The sequence below is a fragment of the Manis javanica genome, chromosome 9, assembly GCF_040802235.1.
Source record: "Manis javanica isolate MJ-LG chromosome 9, MJ_LKY, whole genome shotgun sequence".
NCBI classification, from domain to species: Eukaryota; Metazoa; Chordata; class Mammalia; order Pholidota; family Manidae; genus Manis; species Manis javanica.
The window spans coordinates 101,186,434-101,212,793 of record NC_133164.1 but is presented as its reverse complement, the minus strand read 5'-3'; the positions used below and the strand labels follow the sequence as shown (position 1 = coordinate 101,212,793).

Sequence of the window (26,360 nt, the reverse complement as noted above, 5' to 3'; positions counted from 1 at the left end):
GACTTAAGGTCAGGATTTGGACCCATATATCAGTCTCTCATACTCTTCCCAATGCCATTTTGTCTCTCCTATAGGCAGAAGGAAAAGGTAAGGATGCATACAAAAACCGGTAACAGTAGCCAGTATTTACTGAACATTTGTTATATGCTGGGCACTGTACTAAGACTCTCCATTCATTATGACATTTAAAACAAGCGCTAGGATTATTTTCATTTTGCAGATGAGAGAAATGAGGCTTGGAGAGATTAAACAAATTGCCCAAGTTTACACGGCTGGAAAGGTCTGTGCCTCGGTTTGAACCTAAGCAGCCTGACTCCCAAGCCAGTGCCTTTAAGACAACATGCCTACTGTATTTGCAGGGTAGTCGGGGAATCCTGAAGCTAGCGTCCTGAACATGGCAGTGATAGACCCATTTTGGAGATGGAGCCCTGGCTGTACACTCTCATTCAGCTTATGAACATTAGAAATGCTCAGGAGAAAACCGTCTACACTTTGCCCTGACAACATTTTGGCCGGAAAGAAATTTATAGCCAAACTCATTCAAAGGTTAAGTGCTGGGTTAAATAGTCCCTTCTTTGTGACCTGATCAGAAATATCCCTGAATATCAATGTGAGGCATGCATGAGAAAAACTAATGCTGCAAAATTGCTAGACACGAAAGTGAACATGACGAAGGAGTGAAAGTGAACAGGGAAATACTTCTCCGTGGGAGGCCTGATTCAAATGCTGCATCTCCAGCAGGCCCTCATAACTGAAGCCCATGAAAGGAGCACAGCTCCCCTGATTTCCAGGGAGATACTCCCAAGCTTCCCCTCTAAATACATGTGCACCCAGAGTTTAGTTTGCCTGAGAAGAGCTGGCCAGAGGTAAGTCAGTAGCCCTGTAGTCTATGAACTTGATCAAAGACAGAGAGATGACTCTTAAAGAATACAACTTTGGAAGTTACAGTCCAGAGACATGTGTTGGTGTTAATGCTGTTTCTTATTTCCAAATGGCATGTCTTAACCTGACTTCTACCTACATCCACCCTATCTGGGTCTTTTCTGTTTGAGAAACTATTGTTGTTGAATCAGGACTAGAGGTTCATTATGAAAGGGTAGAGATACACACTGAGAACAAGATCAACCCTATATCTACTGAAGTTTCATGGTTTACATGACATTAAATTTAAGCCTGGAGCCATACCTCCAAGGAGTAAAGGTGATACCATTACTCAAGTACCACTGACAGGACAGAAAGAATGAGTGTGACAGAAACTCTGAGAATGAACTAGTGGTTACCAAAGGGGAGGGGTGTGGGAGGGCAGGTGGGGAGGGAGGGAGAAGGGAATTGAGGGGTATTATGTTTAGTACACATGGTGTGTTGGGGGTCATAGGGAAGACAGTGTAGCACAGAGAAGGCACATAGTGGATCTGTGGCATCTTTCTACACTGATGGACAGTGACTGCACTGCGATATGGGTGGGGACTTGATAATATGGGTAAATGTAGTAACCACATTGTTTTTTCATGTGAAACCTTCATAAGAGTGTATATCAATCACACCTTAATAAAAAAATTTTTTGAAAAATGAGTGTGAGATCACAACTCCTTAAATGATGCAGAACAGCCACGCCAACATGTATCATTTTAATCCCAGAAGTTTTAGGCTGAAAGGAACATTAGAAACCATCATTTCCAAACCTCTCCACTTACAATTGGGAAAATTGAGCTCCCTAGAGACCATTCACCCAGAAAGGAGAGTCAGACCAGAACCCCAGGATTTTAATCCTCCTCCAGTGTGCCTCCCACTCCACCTCACAGCCAAACTCCCATCGTTACATATTAGCTTTCCTATCGGACAAAAATAATTTTTTATTTTCATTTTTAAAAAGAAAAAGGAATCTCCCCTTTCAATGTCAGGTTCCTGAGGTCTGCTTACTTTATGTAGGCGAACGTTTTCCTCTCCACTGCTTTTGTTCATTCCTGATATACTTAAGCCAAAGTCAGCACTCTCCATGTGAGTATCACTGACATCCTCCTGAGGAAGGGTAGACAGTGAGAAGTCATCTGTGGAGAACAACTTGGAGATGCCCATTGAACCTGCCTATTCCATCATCCAAAATCAAGTGCTGGACATCAGTCTGTAAATGGGGAACCCCATGTGGAATTCAGCCACTTCTGTGCAGACGCAACAAGGTGAATTAACCATCAGGCTGGGCCGTGTGAAAGGAGGTCTCTCTGGAAGCCATGGGCCCCAAGCAGCTTTTCCAATGGAGGAAATGGTTGTGCCTCAACCCATCCCTGCTTGCCAGATTGTCTTTTCTCCTGTGACCAGAGGTGTTTGTGGTCAGGGGTGGCTGAGTTTGGCGATGCAGCAGAGTCTGCAGTCAACCCCCCTCCGGTGGGATTCATCCTGCCCCACCTTCACCTCCCTTCCACCTGAGTGAGACTGCAATGGCGAGAACCACTCAACCTCGTTGACAGTGAGAGATTCCTCTTGGCCAGTGGAGTCCCATGGTTATTCCTTTCTATCCCTCTAGACATCATTGACATTCATTCCTCCCATCCCTTTTGCAATTTCTTTTGGTTCGCTTTCCTTTAAAACCTGATGTCTTTTGTCCTGACTCAAGAGGTCTTAAGCACAGATCTCCTGAGTCAGGAGCCTTCTCTCTCCTCTTGCTGCCCATCCCTCCCCAGAAAGTCCAGTGTGGAGGTCCGGAGTGGGGACTAACCGTGTGTGCCTTGGAGAAACCACGGGAGTCTCTGAGGCCCAGCCATGCACAAGACTTTCTTAAGATTCCTTTGGAACAGGAAGATATGGCACCTACAGTCACCTCAGATGGGTCTGTCAGTCTCTGCAACAGCCAGGCCCCCTGCTCTGACTGGGCCTAGGGCTCACCCCTCGAGTTGGGACCCATCACCCAGCATCCCAACCAGGGGAAAGGTTGGGGAAGGAAGGAGTCCTGCTCAAATTAAGAAACACTAGGAAGCCCAGGTATTGCCCTGTGGTCTTAATCCAGTGTAATGGGAGAAAATCTACAATGTCATAGAATCACACAGCAATTTAAAAAATGTAGGTCCTCAAAAAATAAATAAATGTGACTTTTTTCTTGCAGCCATTTCTCAGCTACCTGCAGTTTTACCAACACCAAGCAAAGCCGTCCTGACCTGTTTGGGATGCTCCTTATGGAGGGGTCTGGTGTCCCTTGGCTTTCCCACCATAGTTTTGGACCATGGCCTCTGCTGACTGATCTTCGGAAGATTTTGACAATTGTCACTCATCGCCCTAGGGGAGGGAACAAAGACCTTGGAGGAAATTATTATTCAACCCTTTAATTTGAGGTAACTGAACAACTTGTGTAGCACACTTAAAGAGAGTTCTGGAAAGATATTCAGATGTGCCACAACACAGTCCTTACACGGCACTCTGTCCACCCTGGTCCTGACTAGCTGCAGTCTACCCCTTGAGTTTGTCCAAGACCAACTAGAGGTCTACCTCCTCTTCTAGTCCCCTGACTCCCCTTTATGCCACCTGGCTTCAGCCTTCTGCAAATAGTTACATACTCCCAAGAACACATTGCTTTACAAGCATTCTTCCAATGTTTCTTCTTCCCACCTTCCTTACAGAATAGCACTCAGACCAGTGGAGAGGTGCAAGGAGGAAGGAGTCCTTCTGCTCAAATTAAGAAGCATTAGGAAGCCAAGGGGTTGCCTGTGGTTTTAAGCCAGTGTTCTGGGTGTCCCCTACCCACTTAAAATGCTTCTCATGCTTTGTACAATCCACGTCAAAGGCCAGCAGACCCTACCTCATCTCTGTTGTCATCAAATAGTCATGTTTGCAAAACAAATTTCCACCAGATACTGTTCACTTAAGACAGGATAAGTTGATGGGGTTGGAAGTCAGAATAGTAACTAAGTGTGGTGGAGATGGGGAGAACTGACTGGGAAGGCAGCCTGCAGGCAGGTGAGAAGTGGTGGTGGTTGTTAGGAGTATATACGCATGTGACTGTATATATGTTACACATCAATACAGAGGTAAAATAGATTTGTTACTGTGTCCTCCTAATGAGACATAAAATTCAGTATCACAGTATTTTCAGATAGGAGATGACATCCAGAGAGAGGCAGGACTTGATGGGAGGCAGAACATGAGCTCCCACATCATGAATCGTTTGGTTCTCAGTTCTTTTGTCCTTGCATGTAAGATGCATTTGCAGGAGATGCACTAGTAGTGTTTCTCCCCATGTTCTAAGTGGTCTCAGAGAGCTGCTATCTCAACTCCATTTCTTTGTGGGAAAGAAACGTTTGTATCTAGTATAAATGCATAGCTCTTGGGCCGGCAAGACCACCCACACTAGTAATGACATCCATGTCCACACGTGGTGATCCCACATGTTGGGCCCACCAGGGTGAATGTCATCAGAGGTGAACAACTGGCAGTTTTTCAGGGCATCTGGTTTTCATCTGTAAACTAGGAATACGAATGTCTGTCCCTCAGGTCTTTTGCTGGCACAAAAATGAAATATCTGTGAAATGAGCATTTTAAAAGTGCAAATCCTTGTGAATAGCACTGACTTAAATGAAGTGAATAAATATATATATATATATACGGCTTTATATATGTAGCTAAACCTGTCTCCACCTCCTTGTGTGGCTGGCAGGAAACTGGGAATCTATGATTTTCCACTGGAGGCAACTGATTGACAGATTTGCTGCAACGTGACCAAAGACAAGTGCATGAAAGTGCAAAGCAATGCCATTCATTTCCATTAGCTCTAATAATTGTGAAGTTCTTCCTAATATGGAACCACAGTCCTCCCGCTTTAACTTAGGCCACCAGTCCTGGGTGCGCCCCATGGAATTCCCAGGGAAGGCCCTGAGAGTGAAGACAGCTACTCTGTTATTCCAGCCCTGCCTCCAGACTCCTATTCTTCAAGCTAAACACCTCCAGTTGCTCCAGTCATTCCTAAGGTTACCTAGCTCCCATATTTTTCCTCATCCTGGTCCCCTTCCCTTTGCTGACTCCAAGGAAATCATCTCCTACTTTTTGGACACCGTTTCTATTGATGAGGCCTAAGACAACATTAGCAATCACATCACACTGTTGACTCAGACTGCATCTGCTGCTGACTCAAATTTCGAGGTCTCTGATTTTGTAATGAGGGAGCTTTGTTGTGACTGTTTGGTTAGAGTTTAAACCATCTCCCAAATTGTGAAGATATTTTTGGCACCCTAATTCTGTAATCCACCACATTAAATGACCTTTCCCCCTCTAGGTCATCTGCAGATCTATAAAGTGGGAGCTTACTCTCTGGTGTGAGATGCAGAAATTAAGAAGTCCCTTTCATTTGTTAATAGGCAGCCTTATGACACAACGTCTCATTTCAGTAGCAATCTTTGATTATAAATTATAAATAAATACCATTCATTACTTTCCTAGTTATCCTTCCTGACTCCAACCACTTGCTATCCAACCTTTACACTTGCCATGTACAAACAGCTATACAAAGAGGAACTGACAACACCCCAAGCCATCAAGGTCCATCCATAAAAGAAAGCAAAGTGTTCTCACTCACAGAATGTTCTGGCAGGTAAGGAATGCTAAGGAGGTTCTGGGCTTGAGTGAATGTATAGCTGAAAAAATCATTAGAATCCAAATGCATTCCAAAGCTGGCCTCTCAAAATGCTCCTTGATGTTTCTATTCACAACTAGTTATCATTTATTACCAGCATCTGACTAGCTTTAAGGAAACTCTAAATAAGAGAATAGCACTTTGGTCAAAACAACAAAACTGTCCCTAAAGAATAGCACAAAGCAAAGATGGCCTCAGACAGCATATTGTTGTATTATCATGAAGCATGCATAGGCTACACGACCATTTTATAATCAATGCTAGACAGCACTATGAGGTGGCTTTGTCCCTGCCTTCTTAGGCTGCAGACAAGGGACTGGAGCCACAAAAGCAGGGCATTTAGCAGGGCACACAGAATTCACAGCACCTCTTGAGGGCCTAATGAATTGGTTAAGATCACAGTCTATTCTCTTCTTTCAGTTGCATTCTAAGATTTTATAAATTTTTGTTCACTGCCTGAGTGGTTGTGTGGCCTCTACCAGAAGCCCTTCCCCTGAGGGTTGGGCTTTATTATAATAGCAAAACCTTCAGCCCTTGATGCTCCAAATCTGTGCTATCCCTTGGGCTCTGTGCATTTCTCACCAGGCTCTGACATGGTGTGGGCCAGGACTGGGAAGAGAGGTGTGGGGAGGACACTGAGGCACGAGCAGGATCCTCGGGGGAGTGTCTAACCCAGAATGGTCAGGAGACAGAGGGACTCCAAATGGATGCTACAAGTCCCAAATGAGATTTGGATTTGAGAAGCTGGAAAAAGAAATATAAGATGAGCACGAGAAAAGGAGGACTTGATTATCTTCAGACAGTCCAGGACATGTGATCTGGGAGTGCCCAAAGAAATTAAAGGGGGAGATATTTCTTGAGTGCTCACTATGTGCCAGGAGCTCACTATGTGTCAGAGACTTGCTCCAGGCATGTAAGTACCAGAGGCAGGAATTGAACCTGGGTCTTTTAATCTCTGAGGTCCATATCTTTCATACCACATAGCCTAGGAAGGCAGAGAATTGGTGGATGCAATTATTTACTCTAAAACCAGGAGAAACAGATACTGGCCCATGTCCGGGATATCTGTAATGTGAGGGGAGCCCATGGCTGACCCCACTAAGGTCATATGACCCAGTCTGGTATTGCTGGTAGACAGTCACAGAGCCACACAGGAGAGTCTTCCGGGAAGAGATCCCACAAACTCTTAGAGGTGAATCGGTCAAAATGAATTTCATTCACTTTACCTTCTGGTCTTCCCTCCACTTCTTTGTGGTAAGTTATTTTCTGCTGTGGTAAAATAAATATTGGGAGGAAAAGGAAGGAATTTAATTTTTAAGAGAAAGTAATTTTTCAGTATGTTTGTCCTTTTATATTGTTCTTAAAATCTGTGCTATAGCCTTTTGGAATCTAGAAATCTTGGCTATTCTCATCTAGAGAGAAGTGAAATTACCAGTGAAGCAAAAGAAACCCATGCTCCCCCAGCATTTCCACACATAGGACATCAGTGTCCTTAAACATTAACATGCTGGAGGCCACGGACCCGGTGGCAGCTCCAGTGTGGGCCAGCTTTGTAGTTACCATTCCGTGAAGTTTTCATGGACTTCACACCATTTTGCTGCGGCCATGGGACACCAGATGACCACATGAGTCTACAAGGGAACTCTTATCAGTCACATCCTGTCAGTTTACCTGAAAGTAAAGACATTGTTTCCAATATCCCAGGAAACCATGGTTCCACACTAGATCAGAGCTAGCAATCTAGAAATCAGATCATGGCAGTAATAGTCCTGGGGGTGACCCGCTGGTTGGGACTCAGTGCTTTCTTTGCCAAAACCCAGATCCAACAACCAGCCAAGGATGCAGAGCTCTGAGCCCTGCATTGGAAGGGAACTTGGATAAAAGACTTCTCTTTCAGACCCCTTCCAGCTCTGAGATCCACCGTATTTTTAATTTTTAATTGACGTTCCTCTTGATTTCCTGGTCTCCACATGAAATGTTAAAGTCTGTGGCTTAACAAGTGCCCTGTAAAAGGACAACAATCTCCCTTGGTTTATAAACTTCCCCACTTACAGACTTCTAAGTCAATATTGCTACAAAACACGGCCCTCACTTTAGATCTTTCCTCCGACCAGCCTACTTGACTGCTAACCTATACTGGGTCTTTGCTCATATTGATCATTATCTGGATTGATGGCTTTCAAAAGCATTTCATTATCTATACATGAGCTATTAGCTTCACCAATACTCATTTTCATGTTATTTTGAAGATAGATAATAGGTCTTCCTAACAAGAAAAACATCTTCAGTCATTTATCCTCTTCCAACAACTCCACCTTTAAGGAAATGAAAGTAATGATGATCTTCTAAAAAGTATCTGTGAAATAGTGGGGTTTTGCTTTCATTGCCCTCAAACATAACATTCCTTAAACAAATGGCAGTGTGATAAAAGGACATCAAAGTACAGACGAACATGTTTAAATTTTCTGCACTGGATCAAAGAGAGGCCATGTAATCTATGTTCTACTCTTTCAGGGTGGGGAGCAACATATGAGAATAAAATGAAGAAACACTAATCTTAAAAATGAGATAAAGCCTTATTTCTAGAAAATAGCCATGTACCTGCATCTGGTGCCTTTTTGACAATTTTGGGGTATTTCTGAAACTTCACAAAATAATAGCTCTCATATTCCATCAAAATAGTTTCAAGATCAACATTGTCACAAACTTCAAAGCGTCGTAATCCCAGTTTAGTTTCTTGCTCCAAAGCATTGGCTGCATCAATATATCTGGGCATTTCACAGAAGGAAAAACAAAAAATTTTAACTGGTAAAAGGAATAGAGGTAAACAGGCATTACAAATCCAAAGAGACTCAACATGAAGAGTAAGCTTATATTAAATAGCACATTAGATGAAAACTAGAACATATGAGGTTTGCCTATAGTAAGGAGCCCCACGTATGTTAAGTATATCCAAGTATTGTCTTTCAAAATGTTGTCTCTGAAAGCTACATACTTATTCTAATGATATTATCATTGCTCAAAACGTTTTTGAAGGTACTTAAAAGTCAAAAAAGTTAATCAACTAAGAAAACATCTTGTGATTTACCTTTACTCAGTTTTAGCCAAAAATGGGCACTTGCCCAACTTGATTACCTCTTTATTCACCAGTACTTATTTTAGGTAACATTTCCTAATTGACAAAATCCCAATGCAACCCCATCAGGCAAGATTCTCCATCACTGAGGCAATTCAAAAGAATATGTCTTTAGCTCTGCAGGAAATTCCAAAAATACGTTGATCAGCATCATTGAGGAAATCTAGTACCAGAAGACATCATGCAGTTGGGTGTATTATTTCTGGTAAAGTTTTAAATCAGATACATGTTATGCTACTAGGTGTCTGAAGGTAGAAAGACTCTCCAGGTTAAATTCAGTTCTTAACTTCTTTTTAAAACCATGGACTTTCTTGAAAAATGTGCAAATATGCACATATTAGCATGCAATTTCAGGGACTCATTCAAGGACCTCAAATGAAGAATTCATGCTACAGGTTAGAGCTCTTGATGTTTGATTAGAATCTGGGAAAGTAGAAAGAAACAACTTTTTCTGTAATTCTCTCTTCCTGCCCCAGATTCAGGTCAGCTGGAAGATTGAACTTTCTCTTCTAAGAGATTGCTGTGAGTATTTCCAATGGCCCTTGCTAATTTTAAGGAACTTGCACACATCAACTGATTATAGTCAGTCAGCCTCTGTACTTATTGATGGCTCACCAGGTTTCTATACTATGTCTTAATCCCCATTTTACAGAAAGAAAAACTAAATCCATGTTTTGATTAGTACTTTATTTAGTATGAAGTAACACAGGCTCATTTAAGAAAAAAAAACTAGAAAATACCATACATAAGTCAAAAGAAAATTCCACCACTCAAAAATAATGATTAACATTTTCTCTATCTTTCCAAACTTTTTAATGATGAAATATGCATATACCTGTAAAGCAAAGGAAAAAACAAGGTTCTAACACACACTGTAGATTGCTTCTAGCCTTTACTGGCATCACATTATATTCTGAACTCTTTCCAGGATCATGGAGTTTTGGCTTAGGCAAAAATTGTAATAACAGATGATGGCAGACCATGTATTTCCTAAAATAATTCATCAGGGGAACAAAACTGCTTCTAGGTGTTCTCAGTGTTCTAACACACTGAGCTTGAAGGAGGTTCGAACTTAGTAGGTTTGGCAGGAGGAGCAACTAGAGGTTCTTTACCAGCAAAATGACAGGACAGGACTTCTGGAAGAGGAGTGAGCGGTAATGAGCAAGACACAGTAGGAGAGATGGGGAGGCTGGTGACAGGCCCTCAGGCCCAAGGATATGCAGGTAGATGGAGCATTAGAAGATCCAGCATCCACAACCCTCCTGTCTGATCCCCCCAATTCTCCATCACACATTTGAACTCTGGTCTTTCCCTTTCCCTAACTGTTCCACCTATGCCATGCCCCTTCTCTCTCTGTGCCCCTGCCTACAATGTCTTCATACATCGTATCTGTCTATCCATGCTCTGGGCATTGTTCAAGACCAGACCACATTGATTTCTCTACAAAGTTTTCTCTGACTGTTTATTCTGATCCATAAAAATCTATCTGAATTATTAGCATTTCATTAAAGATAGGTCTATTTTTCTGACACTGATATGTCCTTAAAAACACCTACAGTTCATGTCATCTTGATAATCCACTTACCTGTCCTTTTCCCAGTAGATATGAACCTAGCAGAATTTTCACTGATTTGAGATGCAGGGGGCCATCTTGTGGCAGAAAGGTGAAATGCATGCCTTGTAAAGAACTCTAGGTCATCACAGCACTTGCAAGGGGAAGGGAGAGCTGTGCTGACTTTTCTTTGTCTTTTTATTTTTACAGTTCTCCTTTCTGATACCATGTCTAGAATACAAACTACGTTACAACAAAAATCAAGAATTATCTGTGTGAGTGGCTGTCTTGCTTTCTAATGATCCTACCCATCTATATGCTAGTAAGTTCTTCAGTGGCTATTCAAATATAATTTATTAAGTATCTATTTATATTATGCTTACTGTGCTGGGGTCTTGTAAGGTGAGCTTAAATCTTATAAGAGTCGATTAATCTATGAAGGCAGTATTTCTCAAAGTGTTGCATTAACAGCTCCCTAAAGATGGCCTGAGGGAAAAAGGGTTCCTTGGCCAAATAGGTTTGCAAAACCTGAATACTGTGACTTTAGCACAGATATTCCCATGGCATATTAGTAGATCAAATGATTTGAGAAGTTCTGAAATAAGGGAACTTAACTTAGTTTAACCTAATGTTTTCTAAGCTTACTTGACATGAAACTCTTTTAAAGTAACATCTATTCACATTCTGCAGAACCACTGTTCCAGTGCTCCGCGCACTTAGGAAACACTGCCTTGAGGTATTTTAGCTCAGGGTTCTTTGAGTGGAACTGAGATGTCATCAAAAGATAAAAAGGAGTCAACCCCACATTTCAACTGCTTTAAGTCCTTTGCTGAGCCATATTAGGAATTAAAGGAATAAAATTCAAATCCTACCTCCATAGTAAACTAGCAAGTGTTCATTTCATATATGCTTACTCTGTGTCAGGCACTATTCTAAGCATGTCACATATTTATCTTCATATTAATGATAGCCACATGATACTTAAACACTATCTCCCACCACTGGACTTTACACGGCAGGGAAACTGAAGAACAAAGAGAATAAGTAACTGGCCCACACTCACTAGTTAACAAAGTAGAGTGGCCATTGGAGCCTCGGCAGTCTGGCTTCTGAGTCTATGTTCTTACCCGGGAAGCCTCCCTACCACACTAACCAACCAGCCCTTGTCCTAGAATGGACTCAGCATGTCCTGACCTTGGGATTGCTTCCCATAGAAGGATACTGGGTAGTGCAGAGCAATCCACCACCTACATGCATACTGACTGGATCATCAATTTCAGCAACACCCTCATATTCTAGATGGGGAGCTGAGGCACAGAGAGAACCAAAGTCAGCCTTGCTCTGCTCCAGCTCTCACTTCCACCCCACTGCTGTGCATGGGAACAGAGATTCAGCAGTTGAGCATTCAACTGATTGGCCTGCCTGTTAACCATGTAAGTGGGCACTCATTTCTCTGGTCTGTGACTGGAGGTGATGTGAAAAATGAGCCATTTTCTCAATAACATTTAAATCCCAAACACACACACACAAAAAGTGTCTGCTAAAATCGTGTGTGTCTCAAAGTAGGTGGACTGAGGAATATTTTTGTGTCAAAGATAATGCAGTTCATCATATTTACCATGGAGGAAAAGCCACTTCCAAAACTGTGGTGTTAACATATCATGAGAGAGTCCACATTTTGTACTTAAAGATCTTATGTGGTCAGTTGGGGAAAAAAATAAATCAGATTATTCAATAACAAGTTTGTCTGAAAGTGCAGATGCATCTGAAATTTTGGCAAAAAAAATTGAACTTTTTCAATGACTTGAATAATAAAAGAATGCTTAAGTGTTGGGATAAAATGAGTGTTCCTCTGGCCAGGATTCTCACCTGGCAATGGTTGACTAGCTCACTGCACACCTGTAGGCAATACATGGCTGTTGACTCTATAAAAAGAGCTCCACCCAGTGTTCTAGGCGCGACAGGGTGGTAGGGCTGGAAGGCTGCAGGAGAGAGCAGAGCAGAGGCCAGAGTGGTGGCAGCACCAAGGACAGCAAACTTGCCCCGGGGCTGAAACCCATTGGCAAGACAGTGTAGTTGTAGAGAATTCATTTTCCGACTTTAAAAAGCCATCATTTTTTTTAAACTCAAAAAAATGATCCACACACATTTTGGTTTTCCTGAGGTGATCCTCAAACAAAAACAAATTTTCCACATCAGACCAGAGGAATAGGATCCTGAAAGACTTTTGAAGCGAGAGAGGCCCATGTAAAGCCAGGAGACTTCCAGAGAGTTCCTTGACTCCTCTAAGCCTCCATTTCTTCAAATGTAAAATGGGGACCCAAATCCTTCCCTTAAAATTTAAAAGAAAAATTCCTCAAGATTTCTAGAATGGATCATTCTCCTTGAGAGGGCAATAGGTTTATTTGAAACACCTCTGGCTGACAGGGTTCAGAGAAATGATAAACTTACTTCCTTCTCAGCTGCCACTACCCTCCTAATTGCTCTCCCCTCCCCAGCACCAGGGTTACTAGATTCTGAGATTTGACTTTAGTCACAGATGCTCCCCCATTTCACTAATAGCTACTGTGTTTATTTGGAAGAAGACATGCTCATTCAACGTTTAGGGACAGTACCAGCAGCTGGTTGATTCTCCGTGCTCTGGTGAATCTTGGCACACTTGCCCTTTGGGGCTGGGTAACTCTTTGCAGTGGGTTGCTGCTCCGTGCATTGAAGGGCCTTTAGCAGCATCCCTGACCTCCCTCCCTGGGTGCTGGTGTGACAGCCAAAAAGGTCTCCATACATTGCCAAATGTTCCCCGAGGAGCAGAACCACCCTGGTTGAGAACAGCTGCTCTAACTCTATAGTTGGAAGCCCTCAGCCTGAAACCTGAGTATTTTCTTTGTAACTGCAACTTGGAAAAACAGGAAACTGTAAATAGCAGACTTCAGACACTTTGTGGATCGGCTCTCTTCCTCTCACAAAACCTAGCACATCAGCAGTCTTCATTGAAGTCCCTGAACTTTTCTAAATGAGGTAAGTGGCCAAACTCAAATGCTTCCAAATTTCCTCCCCTTGCCAAGTATAGAATGGGCATTGCATGGAAACGAAGCTGAGCATAGGCCATCCAGGGAAGTGCAATCCCTTTATTTTGAAGGAAGGAAAATTGAGGAATTAGTGTTGTCTCTGTGTACATAGCTCACAATGGGACCCCAGAAACCTCATTTGAAAGGGCTATGCTATTTTCAAACCTGAATGAGAGAGGGAAAGTATCTCATGAATAGGGTAGCTTTGTTAATAGAGCTTTCAGATGCATAATGTGAAAAATACATAGGTAAAAGAGGCATAAAAGTATGTGTCTAGATTGCTGGGTTAGGGGCAGAGGTACCTAGAGTACCAGCGATTTTTAAGGCAGCAAAGCTATTGTATCATAGTATGGTGGTGGCATGTGACATTGTACATTATCAAAACCCACATAACTGTGCAACACAAGAGTGAACCCAGAGGTAAACTATGGACTTGAACTAATAATAATATATCAATACTGGACTCCAGTCTAATAATAATAATATATCAATATATGAACCCAGATGTAAACTATGGACTTCAGCTAGTAATAACATCAATATTGGTTCATCAATCATATCAAACATACCATACCAAAGCAAGATGTCAGTAACAGGGGAGACTGGCTGGGGCCGGGCTTGCTGGTATATGGGAATTCTCCATAATTTCTGCTTAGTTTTTCTGTAAATGTAAAACTGCTCTTTAAAAAAAAGTCCATTGGTCTTTTTAAAAATGTGTATCTGTAAAAGTGAGGGTCAGAAAAAGAGAGGCATCATCTCTAAATATTTGTAACATAACATACCCTTCTTGTGTTAAATAATGCAAGATCAAAATAAGAAGATTTTTTCGTCGTGCTTCTGTTCTCATCTCGCACTGTGAATGAAAAGGAAAATTTAGATGGACAAGAATGAGATAAAGCACTCCTTTTATAGCAATAAATCCCTGTAGGTAAATGTAACCTGTCAAAGCCAAGAAGCATGGCTTAAAGGAGGGACGGCAGTTGGACATCTCTAGAATATATGAAGTTGTTTTCCATTGTTGTTTTCTTAGAGCTGCTTCACAATTGTAAACTGAAATTAGGATTGCACTTTACCAGTTAACTTCTTACTGCCATTTTACTGCTTACAGTCTCGAAGAAACAAATATACACACTCCTGTTTGGACCAAATCTCTCCTTAGAAAGTGTTGATAAACACGTGAGCCAGAAAATCAGCTCTCACATCAGTTACTCACCTGCCACAGCATCTTAAATGCACTCAGAGCCCTACCCAGTCCCCAAACAATGAGTTCTGATAAACCCCTTATTTTGAAATCAAAACTTCTTATTTTGATTTCAGCGGGTACTGCACAGCCGAGCATTTAGAATATCCCCTGAGAGTAGCAGAGCCCATAAGAGGGAAATTCCTGCCTAACGATGTCTTTATTCAAACTGTATAAATTTATTTACAGTGTTAATGTGCTACATTTAGTTGTCTGGTATCTCAAGTTCCCTTGAAATGTATTCATAAAATATTTACTTTCAACAAACTTCCCTTATTTGAAAATAACTTCCTTAACATCTTTATCTAAAGAGAACACAGGTAAGAACCAGATAAAAGCAAAAATAGACCCCTGAGTGGCCCAAACTATGTCATAAAATCTGTGCGCAAACATCCGTGCTCATGGCACATAAAAACTTTTCAGGCATTCATCCAAAGCTTTCTAAAAATTAATGTAATAAAATTAAAATATGCATGCAGTTATTTAAAAATCAAATAGTATTATACATTTTTGTTTCTAAGTTGCTTTTTTATTGTGATAAAATATACATAAAATTTACCATCTTAACCATTTTTAAGTGTAGATTAGTGGCATTCAGTACACAGAAATCGTTGTACAACCATCACTACCATCCATCTTCAGAACCTTTCTTATTTTCCTTAACGGAGACTCTGTATTCTTTAAAAAATAATTTAACCCCTGGCAACTGCTATTCTACCTTCTGTCTCTGAATCTGCCTCTTCAAGGTCCCTCATAGAAGTGGACTCATACAGTATTTATCTTTTGAGTCAGGCTTATTTCATTTATCATAACGTCTTCAAGGTTCATCCATGCTGTAATAGGGGCCAAAATTTTCTTTTTAAGGCTGAATAATAAAGTAAGATAAATTTTTTTTTTGAGGGGAGCCTTGCCATTATTTTATTTATTTATTTATTTATTTTTTTTGAGAGGGCATCTCTCGTGTATTTATTGATCAAATGGTTGTTAACAACAATAAAATTCAGTATAGGGGGGTCAATGCTCAATGTACAATCATTAATCCATCTCAAGTCTAATTCTCGTCAGTCTCCAATCTTCTGAAGCATAACAAACAAGTTCTTACATGGTGAACGAATTCAGTAAGATAAATTTTTTAAGAAAACAAAATCTTCTGCCCCACCCTGCTACCCCATCCCCACTCACTCCCTAGAGGCAACAACCTGAATTATTTTAGCTGTTTCTTCTGATATTCACCTCTAGTTTCTAAATATATCTTTGTTTCATGATATATGAATATTAGACATTAACCCTTCCCATCCCATCAAAGTAAGTGAGAATTCAGTAGTCTCACACACTTCACACCCTCCCCTCCCCTTACAGTCATGTCGGTATTCAGTGATGACATTATTATGACCCTGTAAACAATGTTCACTTCCGAGTCAAAAAGTGTGATTCCTTTTTCTCTTTTGTGCGTTATTTTTCTTGGAGTGAATAATGGCCTCATTTAAAAATGTTGGTTACTTTTCTGTAGAATATAACGCTAATAATATATTCTGTAGAATATAATATATTTTCAAATGCCAATACACCTCTAAAGGCCACTCCTATTACTTAGCATGCCATCAGATACATCCAATATGTCAGGTACACTCCCCACCCACCTACCATGGCCTCCCTGGAGCCTCCCCTCTCCCTCACCACTCTAGACTGCAGACTCTTAGGCCTGATATGGGTGTTCATCCAAGGATTTTCCTTTGAAACCTTCCTGCATTGGCTCCCCTAGAAATGGAGTCTTCTTTACTTATCACTCGTTTGGTTTAGTAGCACACATCTCTTGAGTAAAGGTGCACGCAGATAGATGGGGTTGAGAATTTGCATGCCCCAAACTGTCTTCATTCTACTTTAAACTTGATAGTTTGAAAGGGCATTGATCCTTTGCATGTAATATGTCTGTTCTTCCCAAGAAAGTTTTAGGATCTTATTCTTAACCCTCATGTTCTGAGATTGTATGATTTCCTTAGTGCTGCTCTTGTTTCCATTCACTGTGCTGGCCATTGTCAAGCCGGACATTCCCATGCTTACATTCTTGGAAATTTTCTTTTATTATTTCTTTGCTAAGCTACTCCCCTATGTTATCTCCAGTTAATTTTTAAGAACTTCTATTAACTGAATGGGGAATATCCTTGACTAATCATTTAAGATTTTTTTCCTTTGAGTGTCCCATTTCTTGTCTATTTTTTCTATTTTCCTGAGCAATTTCCTTGGCTTTGTCTCCAAATTATTTGACGAAATTTATTTCAAATAATATTTTTAATTTCCAAGAGTTTGTTCTCACTCTCTGTTCCTTTTCTACAATATCTTGTTCTTGTTTTTTGAGTGCCCTGTTCTCTTATGATTGAGAGTCATAATGAAAAGGCTCAAATATTTTCAGTTATTTGATATTTAAGTAGGTAGGTAAAATACTACCCTATTTTATAAGGATATCCATTAAGTGATTCAAATAAAGTTTTTTAGCTTAAGGTGATGAGATTTTATTCAGATTGCTGGAAAACACAGCAAATAAGGCAACTTGTGTTTCAAAGAGCTTGATAAGGAAGCACAGTACGTACCACTTGTTCTTCCAAAATTTATCTTGTTTTCTGTTATTCAAAAAGTAATTACTGCTTTAAAAAAATTCATTTGCATTTTACTTACCACACAGCTTTACACACATTTGTTGTTTTTTATTGTTAGTTAAATGTTTTGCTTAGAATTTAGTCTAAAATAAATAAAACCAAGGTCCTTAGAAGTCCAAGAGAGGAGATTAAAGGAAAATTGTAATCCTTGAAGTAATAAAGTATATAACGTAAAAGTAGTGACTTAGACTGGGAGAAAATATTTACAAAAGACACATCTGATAAAGAGTTGTTATCCAAAACATACGAAGAGCTCATAAAACTCAACAATAGGAAACCAAACAACCTAATTAAAAATGAGCACAAGGCATGAACAGGCAACTCATAAAAGAAGATACACAGATGGCATAAACATACAAGAAGATGCTCAACATCATGTCATCAGAGAATGGCACATTAAAACAAGAAGATACCACTACACATCTATTGGAATGGTAAAGTCCAAAACACTACCACCACCAAATGCTAATAAGGATGTACAGCAACGGGAGCTCCCATTCATTGCCGGTACAAATGCAAAATGGTACAGTAATGTTGGAAGACAGTTGGGTGGTTTCTTACAAAACTAAACATACTCATACCATATGACCCAGCAATCATGCTCCTTGGTATTTATCCAGAACAGCTGTAAACTTGTGTCTACACACACACCTGCACACTTTTATAGCAGATTTATCCATAAATGCCAAAAGCAACCAAAATGCCCTTGATTAGGTGAATGGATCATAAACTGGCACATCTACACAATGGAATACTAATCAGCACTAAGAAGAAAGGAGCTATGGAGCAATGAAAAGACACGGAGGAAACTTAGCAGCATATTACTAAGTGAAAGAAGCCAACTTGAAAAAGTTATAAATTGTATGATTCCAACAATATAACACTCTGGAAAAAGCAAATTTATGAAGATAGTATAAACATCAGTGGTGACCAGGGGTTAGGAAACAGGGAGGGAGGCAGAGCACAGAGGATTTTAGGGCAATGAAATGGTTCTATATACTATAATGGTGGGTACACATCATTATATATTTGTCAAAATCCATAGAATGTACACCAAAAGGGAACCCTAATTTACATAAACTGCAGACTTTGGGTGATAATATGTCAATGTAGGTTCATGTGGTGCAGGATATTGATACTGGGGGAGCTTGTGCATGGGTGGGGTTCAGGATTATATGGGAACTCTGCTCAGTTTTGCTGTGAGCTTAAAATTGCTCTTAAAAATGTCTTTTTTTTTTAAGTAGTGACTGATTTTTAAACAAATTTATCAGCCCTAATATATTTAAATGGAGTCACCCTTTAGAGTAGTCACCTTGGCAGGTCATGCTTTTTTATTCCATAGCTCAAAACATTTCTGAAACTCCTCTTGTAAAATTGTCTTCAATGTAGATTAATTACCACAATCTTCCTCCAGCCCACATTTACAAAAATAATATGTGACCACTATAGAAAACTGGAACACTATAAAGGCACAAGAAAAAAAATAGAACATTTTGGTTACATTCTTTCAGTCTTCTTACAAAACAGACTTCTCATGTGTTTTCATAACCTGTGGGTTTTCTTTTTAAAAAACACTTTGTAGATTTTTTCCAAGTCATTAAAAGTTTTCCTAAAACATGACTTTTAACGATTGTGGAGAATGTACCATGATTTAATCAACCTCAGCTCTTGAATAATCCTGTTATTTGAAGTTATGGCTTATCCAGCTTAAGAAAATACTTAACAGACTTGACTATTTGTAAAGTACAGATTTATTCTCAAGGACAGATCTAAGAACATTAGAAGAGCTTTAAAACATATAATAGGGCATTCTAAAAAAATGACACTGGATACTTTTCAACCTCTGTCCTTAAAGAGACCCCTTCAATTAGGGAGGGTTAACAAACTGGGAAGCAAACTACCAAGAAGAAATAACGAATCAAGAAGGGTAAGTACAGTAATCTTTGGCTATTTTTATTTGTTATTATGAAATATGTAATTCATACAGAAGAGTGTATGACATACCATTTTTAATAGTAATAATAAAAACAAATGCCACCCTGGTTAATTCCCAGAGCACCTTCAGTATCTTAGAAACTCCCTCATGTGTTCCTTTCAGGTATTTCCTCTCTCTCCCACCAAAGGTAACTATTATCCTGGCTTTTATCGTAATCATTCCCACAATGTATGCATCATTAAAAAACATATTGGTTAGCTTTCACATTTTTGAACACTGTATGAATGGAATATGCATTTATTTTTTGTGACTACTTTTGTTCCACAGTATGTAATTTCGCCAACAGAAGTTCATATTACAGGAAAGGTTTAGATATTGTCCAGCTATTCCATAAAATCTTCACTTAAATTATCTGCTTCCACTGCTTAGTTAACACTTCTCTTTCCCAGAAAATGGAATTAGCATTAAATATTCCTTTAAGTCACCCATGGTACCTGGCATGCTGCCAAGTGCTAAGTAGAGATTGATATTTCTTGATAGGTTTACTAGATAACTTTTTTTCAAAGTACAGGTCATGAAATCAGCACAAAAGGTTACAAGTAACATGATTTAATGCAATAGAATTATTACAGAATGCTTAACAGGGAAGAAGGCTTAGAATTGCTTCGTGAAACCTCTGTTGTGTTTGCATGTTTGTATGTATGTGTGCATGCGTGCATGTGTGTGTTGTGTGTGTGTGTACATACTGGATCCCAATCTAAGATGTCTTACAGTTAATCACAGTAAAAGAGTTTGAAAGCCACTCTACAAAATGACATTATCCTGATATCAAGATGTCTGACACTGGCAGGTTTCACTCATCTTTCTGAAGATTGTTGACACAACCACCCTTGGTGAAGACTGAATGAAGCCTTTATATGTTTACCAAAATTAACATTGGTAGTCAAGTCTCTCCTTTTTGGGGTAGGGGGGCAGATTTGATTTGCCTCACCTATAGTGCCATCTAGTGTATTAGGAGAGGAAGTACTTTCATGAAATTAAGGTAGTTCCAAGTTATTATTTGCATAATAATTATGACAGTCATCACAAGATTCAATCCAAATCAAGTTTGCAAAACAAAAATATAACTTCAGCCTAAACAAGCAGTAAAAAGATTGATAGGATATGTTTCTAAGTGTATAAACTCATGCTTGGGGTTTTTATTCAGAATTTTAGATGTCTAGAAGTTACCTGGGGATCCTTGGGTTTCAGAAACCTGAGATCCAGAAAGATTAAGGGATTTGCTCAAAATCCTGCAAAAAATTGAAAACAGAACCCAAGTCTTCTGGCCTTCAGGCCAACACTTACCCCTGTCAGTCCTCCCCTGAATTCAGCCCTCCTCATGACTTCCATCCCTGTAGACAAGTTGCTACCTTATCTGCCAAAAACAGGGTGCCAAACCAGACAAAATCAAACTGTGGTTACCAGACAGTCTTAGCTGACTTCATATAGTAACAAATGAATGGTGTCTCTTATAATCCCTCAAAACTAATGTGCCACAATTGTAGTGACCATTTCAAAGCAATTGCTGGCTAGACCTCCTTCAAAAAGTTCAACCCTCTACTTCAGCAGGAGTAGCGTGTCTCCCAGGAGATTAAGTGTTTCCTTTCTGAATAGTTGCAGTCCTACTGTAAATGAAGCTAATCCATCTCATTTGTATGCAAGGTTCTTTGAGAACAAAAGGATTTGAAGGAAGGAGCTGTGAGATGCACATACACTCTCAGAGGAACTGCACAGGACACTGACTAGTGCCACGTCTAAACTGGCTCCACGCAGTGGGGTGCTATGACAATGTCAGGGTCAGTGACTGGTGGGAGCTCACAGCTGTTAGTTGCTTTCTTCATGTCTTTCAGTCTTTCTTTCCTTCACTTGAAGCTGATGTATTTGTTTGCTGCTTACTTGCCAAAGCATTAAATGTAAACAATTCAAAAGTCTATGGATTAAAACTTAAGTTACTGTGCCCCATCCCATTCCTCTACCCAGAGGTACCTACTTATCTGGGTTTTATTCCTTCATTTTTCTGTGAGTAAAAGGTGTGAATATGTACCTCGGGACTCCCCGGCCCCGCCTCCGCAGGTATGCGGTGAGAGGGCAGGGGCACGTCCTGACACTGATTTGCTGGCCTCAGGTGTTCTCATTCAGGAGGAGGGGAAGACCTATGCAAAGGCACCTCCTCCTCCACACCACACCTCCTATCCCCACGTCCCCGACCCGGCCTCTCTCCTGCAGGTTCACGTAACTCAAGAGGCAGAGAAACCTGGGAATCTTATTTTCCATTAACCACAGGTAGGGCCTGGGATTTTAAGGTCACCCTAAGAAATGAGCTGGAAGATTTGTCAGAATCACCTCCCTCAAGTTGCTTTTAGAATCCTGGAAAGTCGTTTAAACAGTGAACACTGACCTAGTGAATCCCTGGTAGCTGAGAATTGTGCAGGAAGGCAAGGCCCCAACGCTCGGGATGGAGGGACTTCCGGGCCCGGAGCTGCCTGAGCAATATTGGCCGTACTCTTCAAATAACATAAATAACCTATCAGAGAGGCTGTGCAGGGTTTTGATTACATTCCCAGAAAATTATAGCTGTCCCAACTCTAAAGAGTATTTCCAGGGAGTTTTGGCTGAAATTACAAAGTTTGGTGTGTAGGCCTGGTCTCGAAGGCAGATGATGAGGACTGAGCGACACCCTTTTGCTCAGTGAGTTAGAACTCTGTTTGGTAATGAGGCTGCTTCAGAAATGGTGTTCTTACAAGGCAGATTGTGAAACAGCTTGGACTTGGCATCTCTGGACCTTGAATTAATAATTTGACTCTTTCTTTGAGACAAATTTGATGGAAATTCAGGATTTAGTAAGAATCGAAGAGAGAAGAAAACACTAAAATACCTAGTGTTAAATATTTAAGATGTGCTGTTGCTTGAAACACAGAATGTGGTCTTATAAATTTGTTGATTAGCAGTGTTAATGTTTGCCAGATGTATAACATTTCCACTCATGCCATTCAAATTAGCATAGTCAGTTGGCTTCTGAATTAAAAAACTAAGAATAGGCCATCAACAATGGTCAGTTAAATTATAAAAGATGGTGTGTCCCTGAAATGGACACAATTAGGTGCTCAATTAATTTCTGTCTACTGAAGAAAGGAGGCCCAGAAGTGAACATCTAGCTGAAGTGTCTCATTTGTCTTGGCTTCAATAATCTGGCTGTTTTCTTTTTCCTTCATTTCCTTTGTGGGCTATTGTGCAACAAAAACGTCTCCATTATCAGATTCAAAATTGAATCCTAGGATACTGTAGCCTGAGGAAAAGGAAGCATTGAATATCATTCCTAGTTTTAGACCCAGAAGATATTTAGGAAATGTTACTGTATATACACCACATGCAACATTAGTGCTTTTAATTTCTTTTTTACGGGTGCAATGGAGATTAATTTGCATGAGCTGTTTCAATTTCTCTGATAAGATCCAAATTTTGCATTAAGCTTTCCATCTCAAAAAAGAAACAGTTAAAAAGGATGCATTTCTTCTTTCAAATGTTTTTTATTATAGTTCCATTTTACAGTCCCTGCATCTAATATTCACTTAAAAGCTTGAATATATATACCCATAGGTTCTAATTTGTTTTTTGTTTGTTTCCTGATTACCTCCTGTTTCTACGAGGAAACTTCCTAAGTTTCAGATGCTGCACAACTCGACAAAGCACTAGAACTATCAAGAGGAGTGTCAACAGATCTAGGAAAGGCACTTCTTGTATTTAATACAAAGTCAGAACTGGTCAAATCTAGCAGGAACAGTGCTCCGTGAAGAGGGGCATTTGTTGTTAATCCTGAATATGAACTGCGTATAGCATCTGGGATTTTGGAGACGTGTAAAGTCTACCTGAACACGGGAGACTTTCCATACCATGCCCTCAGTATTAGACACGGAAGGAGATGATGGAATTACATTTATGTTCTTTTCAAAAGCCCATGCTCACACAGGCTACTTTCTAGTTGCAACAGAGCTGCACAATGGAGAGACCAGACAGCCATACAGTAAGGCCAGATCACCGTCTCCTGATGTGTGTAATACGAAGTCCTCAGTATCATATGCGGTACATTAATGGGTTTAACTTGAACCCATGAAGCCTTTAGAACTAACTTCCAGTTTGCCAGGGATAGAGCAGCAGGTAAAAACCTCAAGGAAGCCATCAGACAAATCTAGAAGGGGAGACATTCTGCAGAACAACTGAGTGCATGGTTTCTTGAACATGTTGATGTCATTAAAAATGAAAAGTAAAATAAAAAAAATAGAGAAGGTAGTGGGTGGGGAAAGCTGTGCTAATTTTAAAAGGCTTAAGGGATACAACAACCAGATGCCACCCATGATCCTCAATTAGACCCTGGTTAGAGAACTAAGTGGTTGAAGAATGGTATTCATCATTTGATTTCATTTTGATAAAATATACATGTGTGTGCGCATGTATATATATATACACAGAGAAAAAGATCTGGAAGGATATATACTAAGGTTCACCCTAGTGTATCTGGGCTGTGGTGTTTTTATTTTACTTATTCTATTTGTTACCTATAATTTCGTTAAACTTGATTTATTATTATGTAATCATGTGATAGTAGAAATGTCAATGTATACTACCAAGAATTTTGAAAACAATGACTGTCAGGAATTATTAGATTAATAAATTCTAAGACTTGGAATATCTTTAAAACCTAGAATTATGGGGAAAATATAGACTACTCAATAATGTTAACACAACTGGAAAAAACTGAGGAAAAAGTTGAATAATATCTCACAATGTATACCTATGGTATTGTTCAAGAGATCAAAAATAAAGTATAAAAACTAAAGGAAGAATAACCATTGGGCTTTCCTGATTTGGGTGACAGGTGGGGCCAGGTGCATTCCTAGAGATCTGGCTAGGATCTAATCTGTTCTGATCCAATCAAATGGATGTTTAATCAGTGCTGACATTTTTTTTTGCTATCATTAATGTACAATGTCTTGAACAATATTATGGTTACTAAACTCCCTCTATTATCAAGTCCCCCCCACATACCCCATTACAGCCACTGTCCATCAGCATAGTAAGACGCTATAGAATCATTACTTGTCTTCCCTGTATATACTGCCTTTCCCATGTCCCCACCCCCACTACATTATGTGTGCTAACCGTAATGCCCCTTTTTCCCCCTTATCCCTCCCTTCCCACCCACCCTCCCCAGTCCCTTTCCCTTTGGTAACTATTAGTCCATTCTTGGGTTCTGTGAGTCTGCTGCTGTTTTGTTCCTTCAGTTTTTGCTTTGTTCTTATACTCCACATATGAGGGAAATCATTTGATACTTGTCTTTCTCTGCCTGGCTTATGTCACTGAGCATAATACTCTCTAGCTCCATCCATGTTGTTGCAAATGGTAGGATTTGTTTTCTTCTTAGGGCTGAATAATATTCCATTGTGTATATGTACCACATCTTCTTTATCCATTCATCTACTGACGGACACTTAGGTTGCTTCCATTTCTTGGCTATTGTACAGAGTGCTGTGATAAACATGGGGGTGCATATGTCTTTTTCAAACTGGGCTTCTGCATTCTTTGGGTAAATTCCTAGGAGTGGGATTCCAGGGTCAAATGGTATTTCTATTTTTAGTTTTTTGAGGAACCTCCATACTGCTTTCCACAATGGTTGAACTAGTTAACATTCCCACCAGCAGCATAGGAGGGTTCCCCTTTCTCCACAACCTCTCCAACATTTGTTGTTGTTTGTCTCTTGGATCTTAGCCATACTGACTGGTGTGAGGTGATATCTCATGGTGGTTTTAATTTGCATTTCTCTGATGTTAGCAATGTGGAGCATCTTTTCATGTGCCTGTTGGCCATCTGAATTTCTTCTTTGGAGAAGTGTCTGTTCAGATCCTCTGCCCATTTTTTAATTGGCTTATTTGCTTTTTGTTTGTTGAGGTGTGTGAGCTCTTTATATAATTTGGATCAGTGCTGACATTTTAAGTTAAGGCTATTAAATGTTTATTTTTAGTGATAATAAAATTAAGCACTTCTAATGATTGGTTAGCCAGAGACGGGTAAGATTCCTCAAGGGAGGAACAACCTAAGACAGGCATAGTCGCAGGGGGGGCCATCAGGTGAGAAATCGGGGAACAACAGTGGTGAAGCTTAGAACCTCACCCCCGCCCCTGTTTTGAGAGAAAGCTTCTGCATCCGTGGATGTTTTATTGCCCTTGTCTAGCTCAGATTAGCACATAGTCTACAGGCACACACATGATCATCTACAATTGCTCTCTTACAACACTAAACTATGTTTTCTACCTTTATCTTGCATCTACCTACCACTTCAGCATTTTATTAAAAATAAAAATAATAATAATAATAAAGGGAGAAATGTGGGATCCACATATAAATCAAGTATAAAAATCAAATGAATATTCATATTTGACCTGATTGTTTATAGTTCATAAATGCGTGATCAAAACCGAAAGTTTCTGTGATGACTGCCCTTGTACTGTTCACCATGTAAGAACTTATTCACTATGTAAGAATTCGTTCACCATGTAAGAACTTGTTTGTTATGCTTCAGAAGATTGGAGACTGATGAGAATTAGGCTTGAGATGGATTAATGATTGTGCATTGAGCATTGACCCCCTATACAGAATTTTATTGTTGTTAACAACCATTTGATCAATAAATATGAGAGATGCCCTCTCAAAAAAAAAAAAAAAATTAAGCACTTCTAGGATAAATGGTAATTGCCCTAAAAATCCCTTCTCTTTAGGCCCCAATTCCTCGATTGGTTCAGAGGCATGAGCTCATGCTGGAACTTAACTACTTCGATTCCAATTCTAGCTTCACGTCTTCTTTGTGTGACCGCATGCAAGTTAATTTGAGTTCCCTAAGCCTCAGTTTCCTCATCTGTAAAATGAGAACAATATAACTTGTTTTACTGGGTTGTGTTGAGGCTCAAATTAAGATAGTCAACAGCAGGCACACAGCAGTGGTCACTGCTGATTGATCCCTGGTGACTAGGGACCAGAATGGAGCAGGGTGATCCAGGACCACCTAGGCAAGTGATTTATTCAGTGCCCAGCTTACAGCCACTGTGGGAAGAGGCAGGGAGAGTGGCTGG

General features: G+C 40.0%; 1 protein-coding gene across 3 annotated transcripts in view; it reads right to left on the bottom strand.

The window, feature by feature from the left end:
- KATNAL2 (katanin catalytic subunit A1 like 2) overlaps positions 1–26,360 on the bottom strand; it is a 78,179-nt gene that overhangs the window by 32,001 nt on the left and 19,818 nt on the right. The window contains exons 2-6 of one of the 3 annotated variants that reach the window (XM_073213013.1): positions 14,150–14,220; positions 8,216–8,382; positions 6,841–6,883; positions 3,150–3,267; positions 1,921–2,019 (exon numbers count right to left, since the gene is read on the bottom strand). In XM_073213013.1, coding sequence (XP_073069114.1) covers positions 1,921–2,019; positions 3,150–3,267; positions 6,841–6,883; positions 8,216–8,382; positions 14,150–14,220 — 498 coding nt within the window. The remainder of the gene's footprint in view (positions 1–1,920; positions 2,020–3,149; positions 3,268–6,840; positions 6,884–8,215; positions 8,383–14,149; positions 14,221–26,360) is intronic. The other 2 variants (XM_073213014.1, XM_017667077.3) reach the window with 2 other exon arrangements.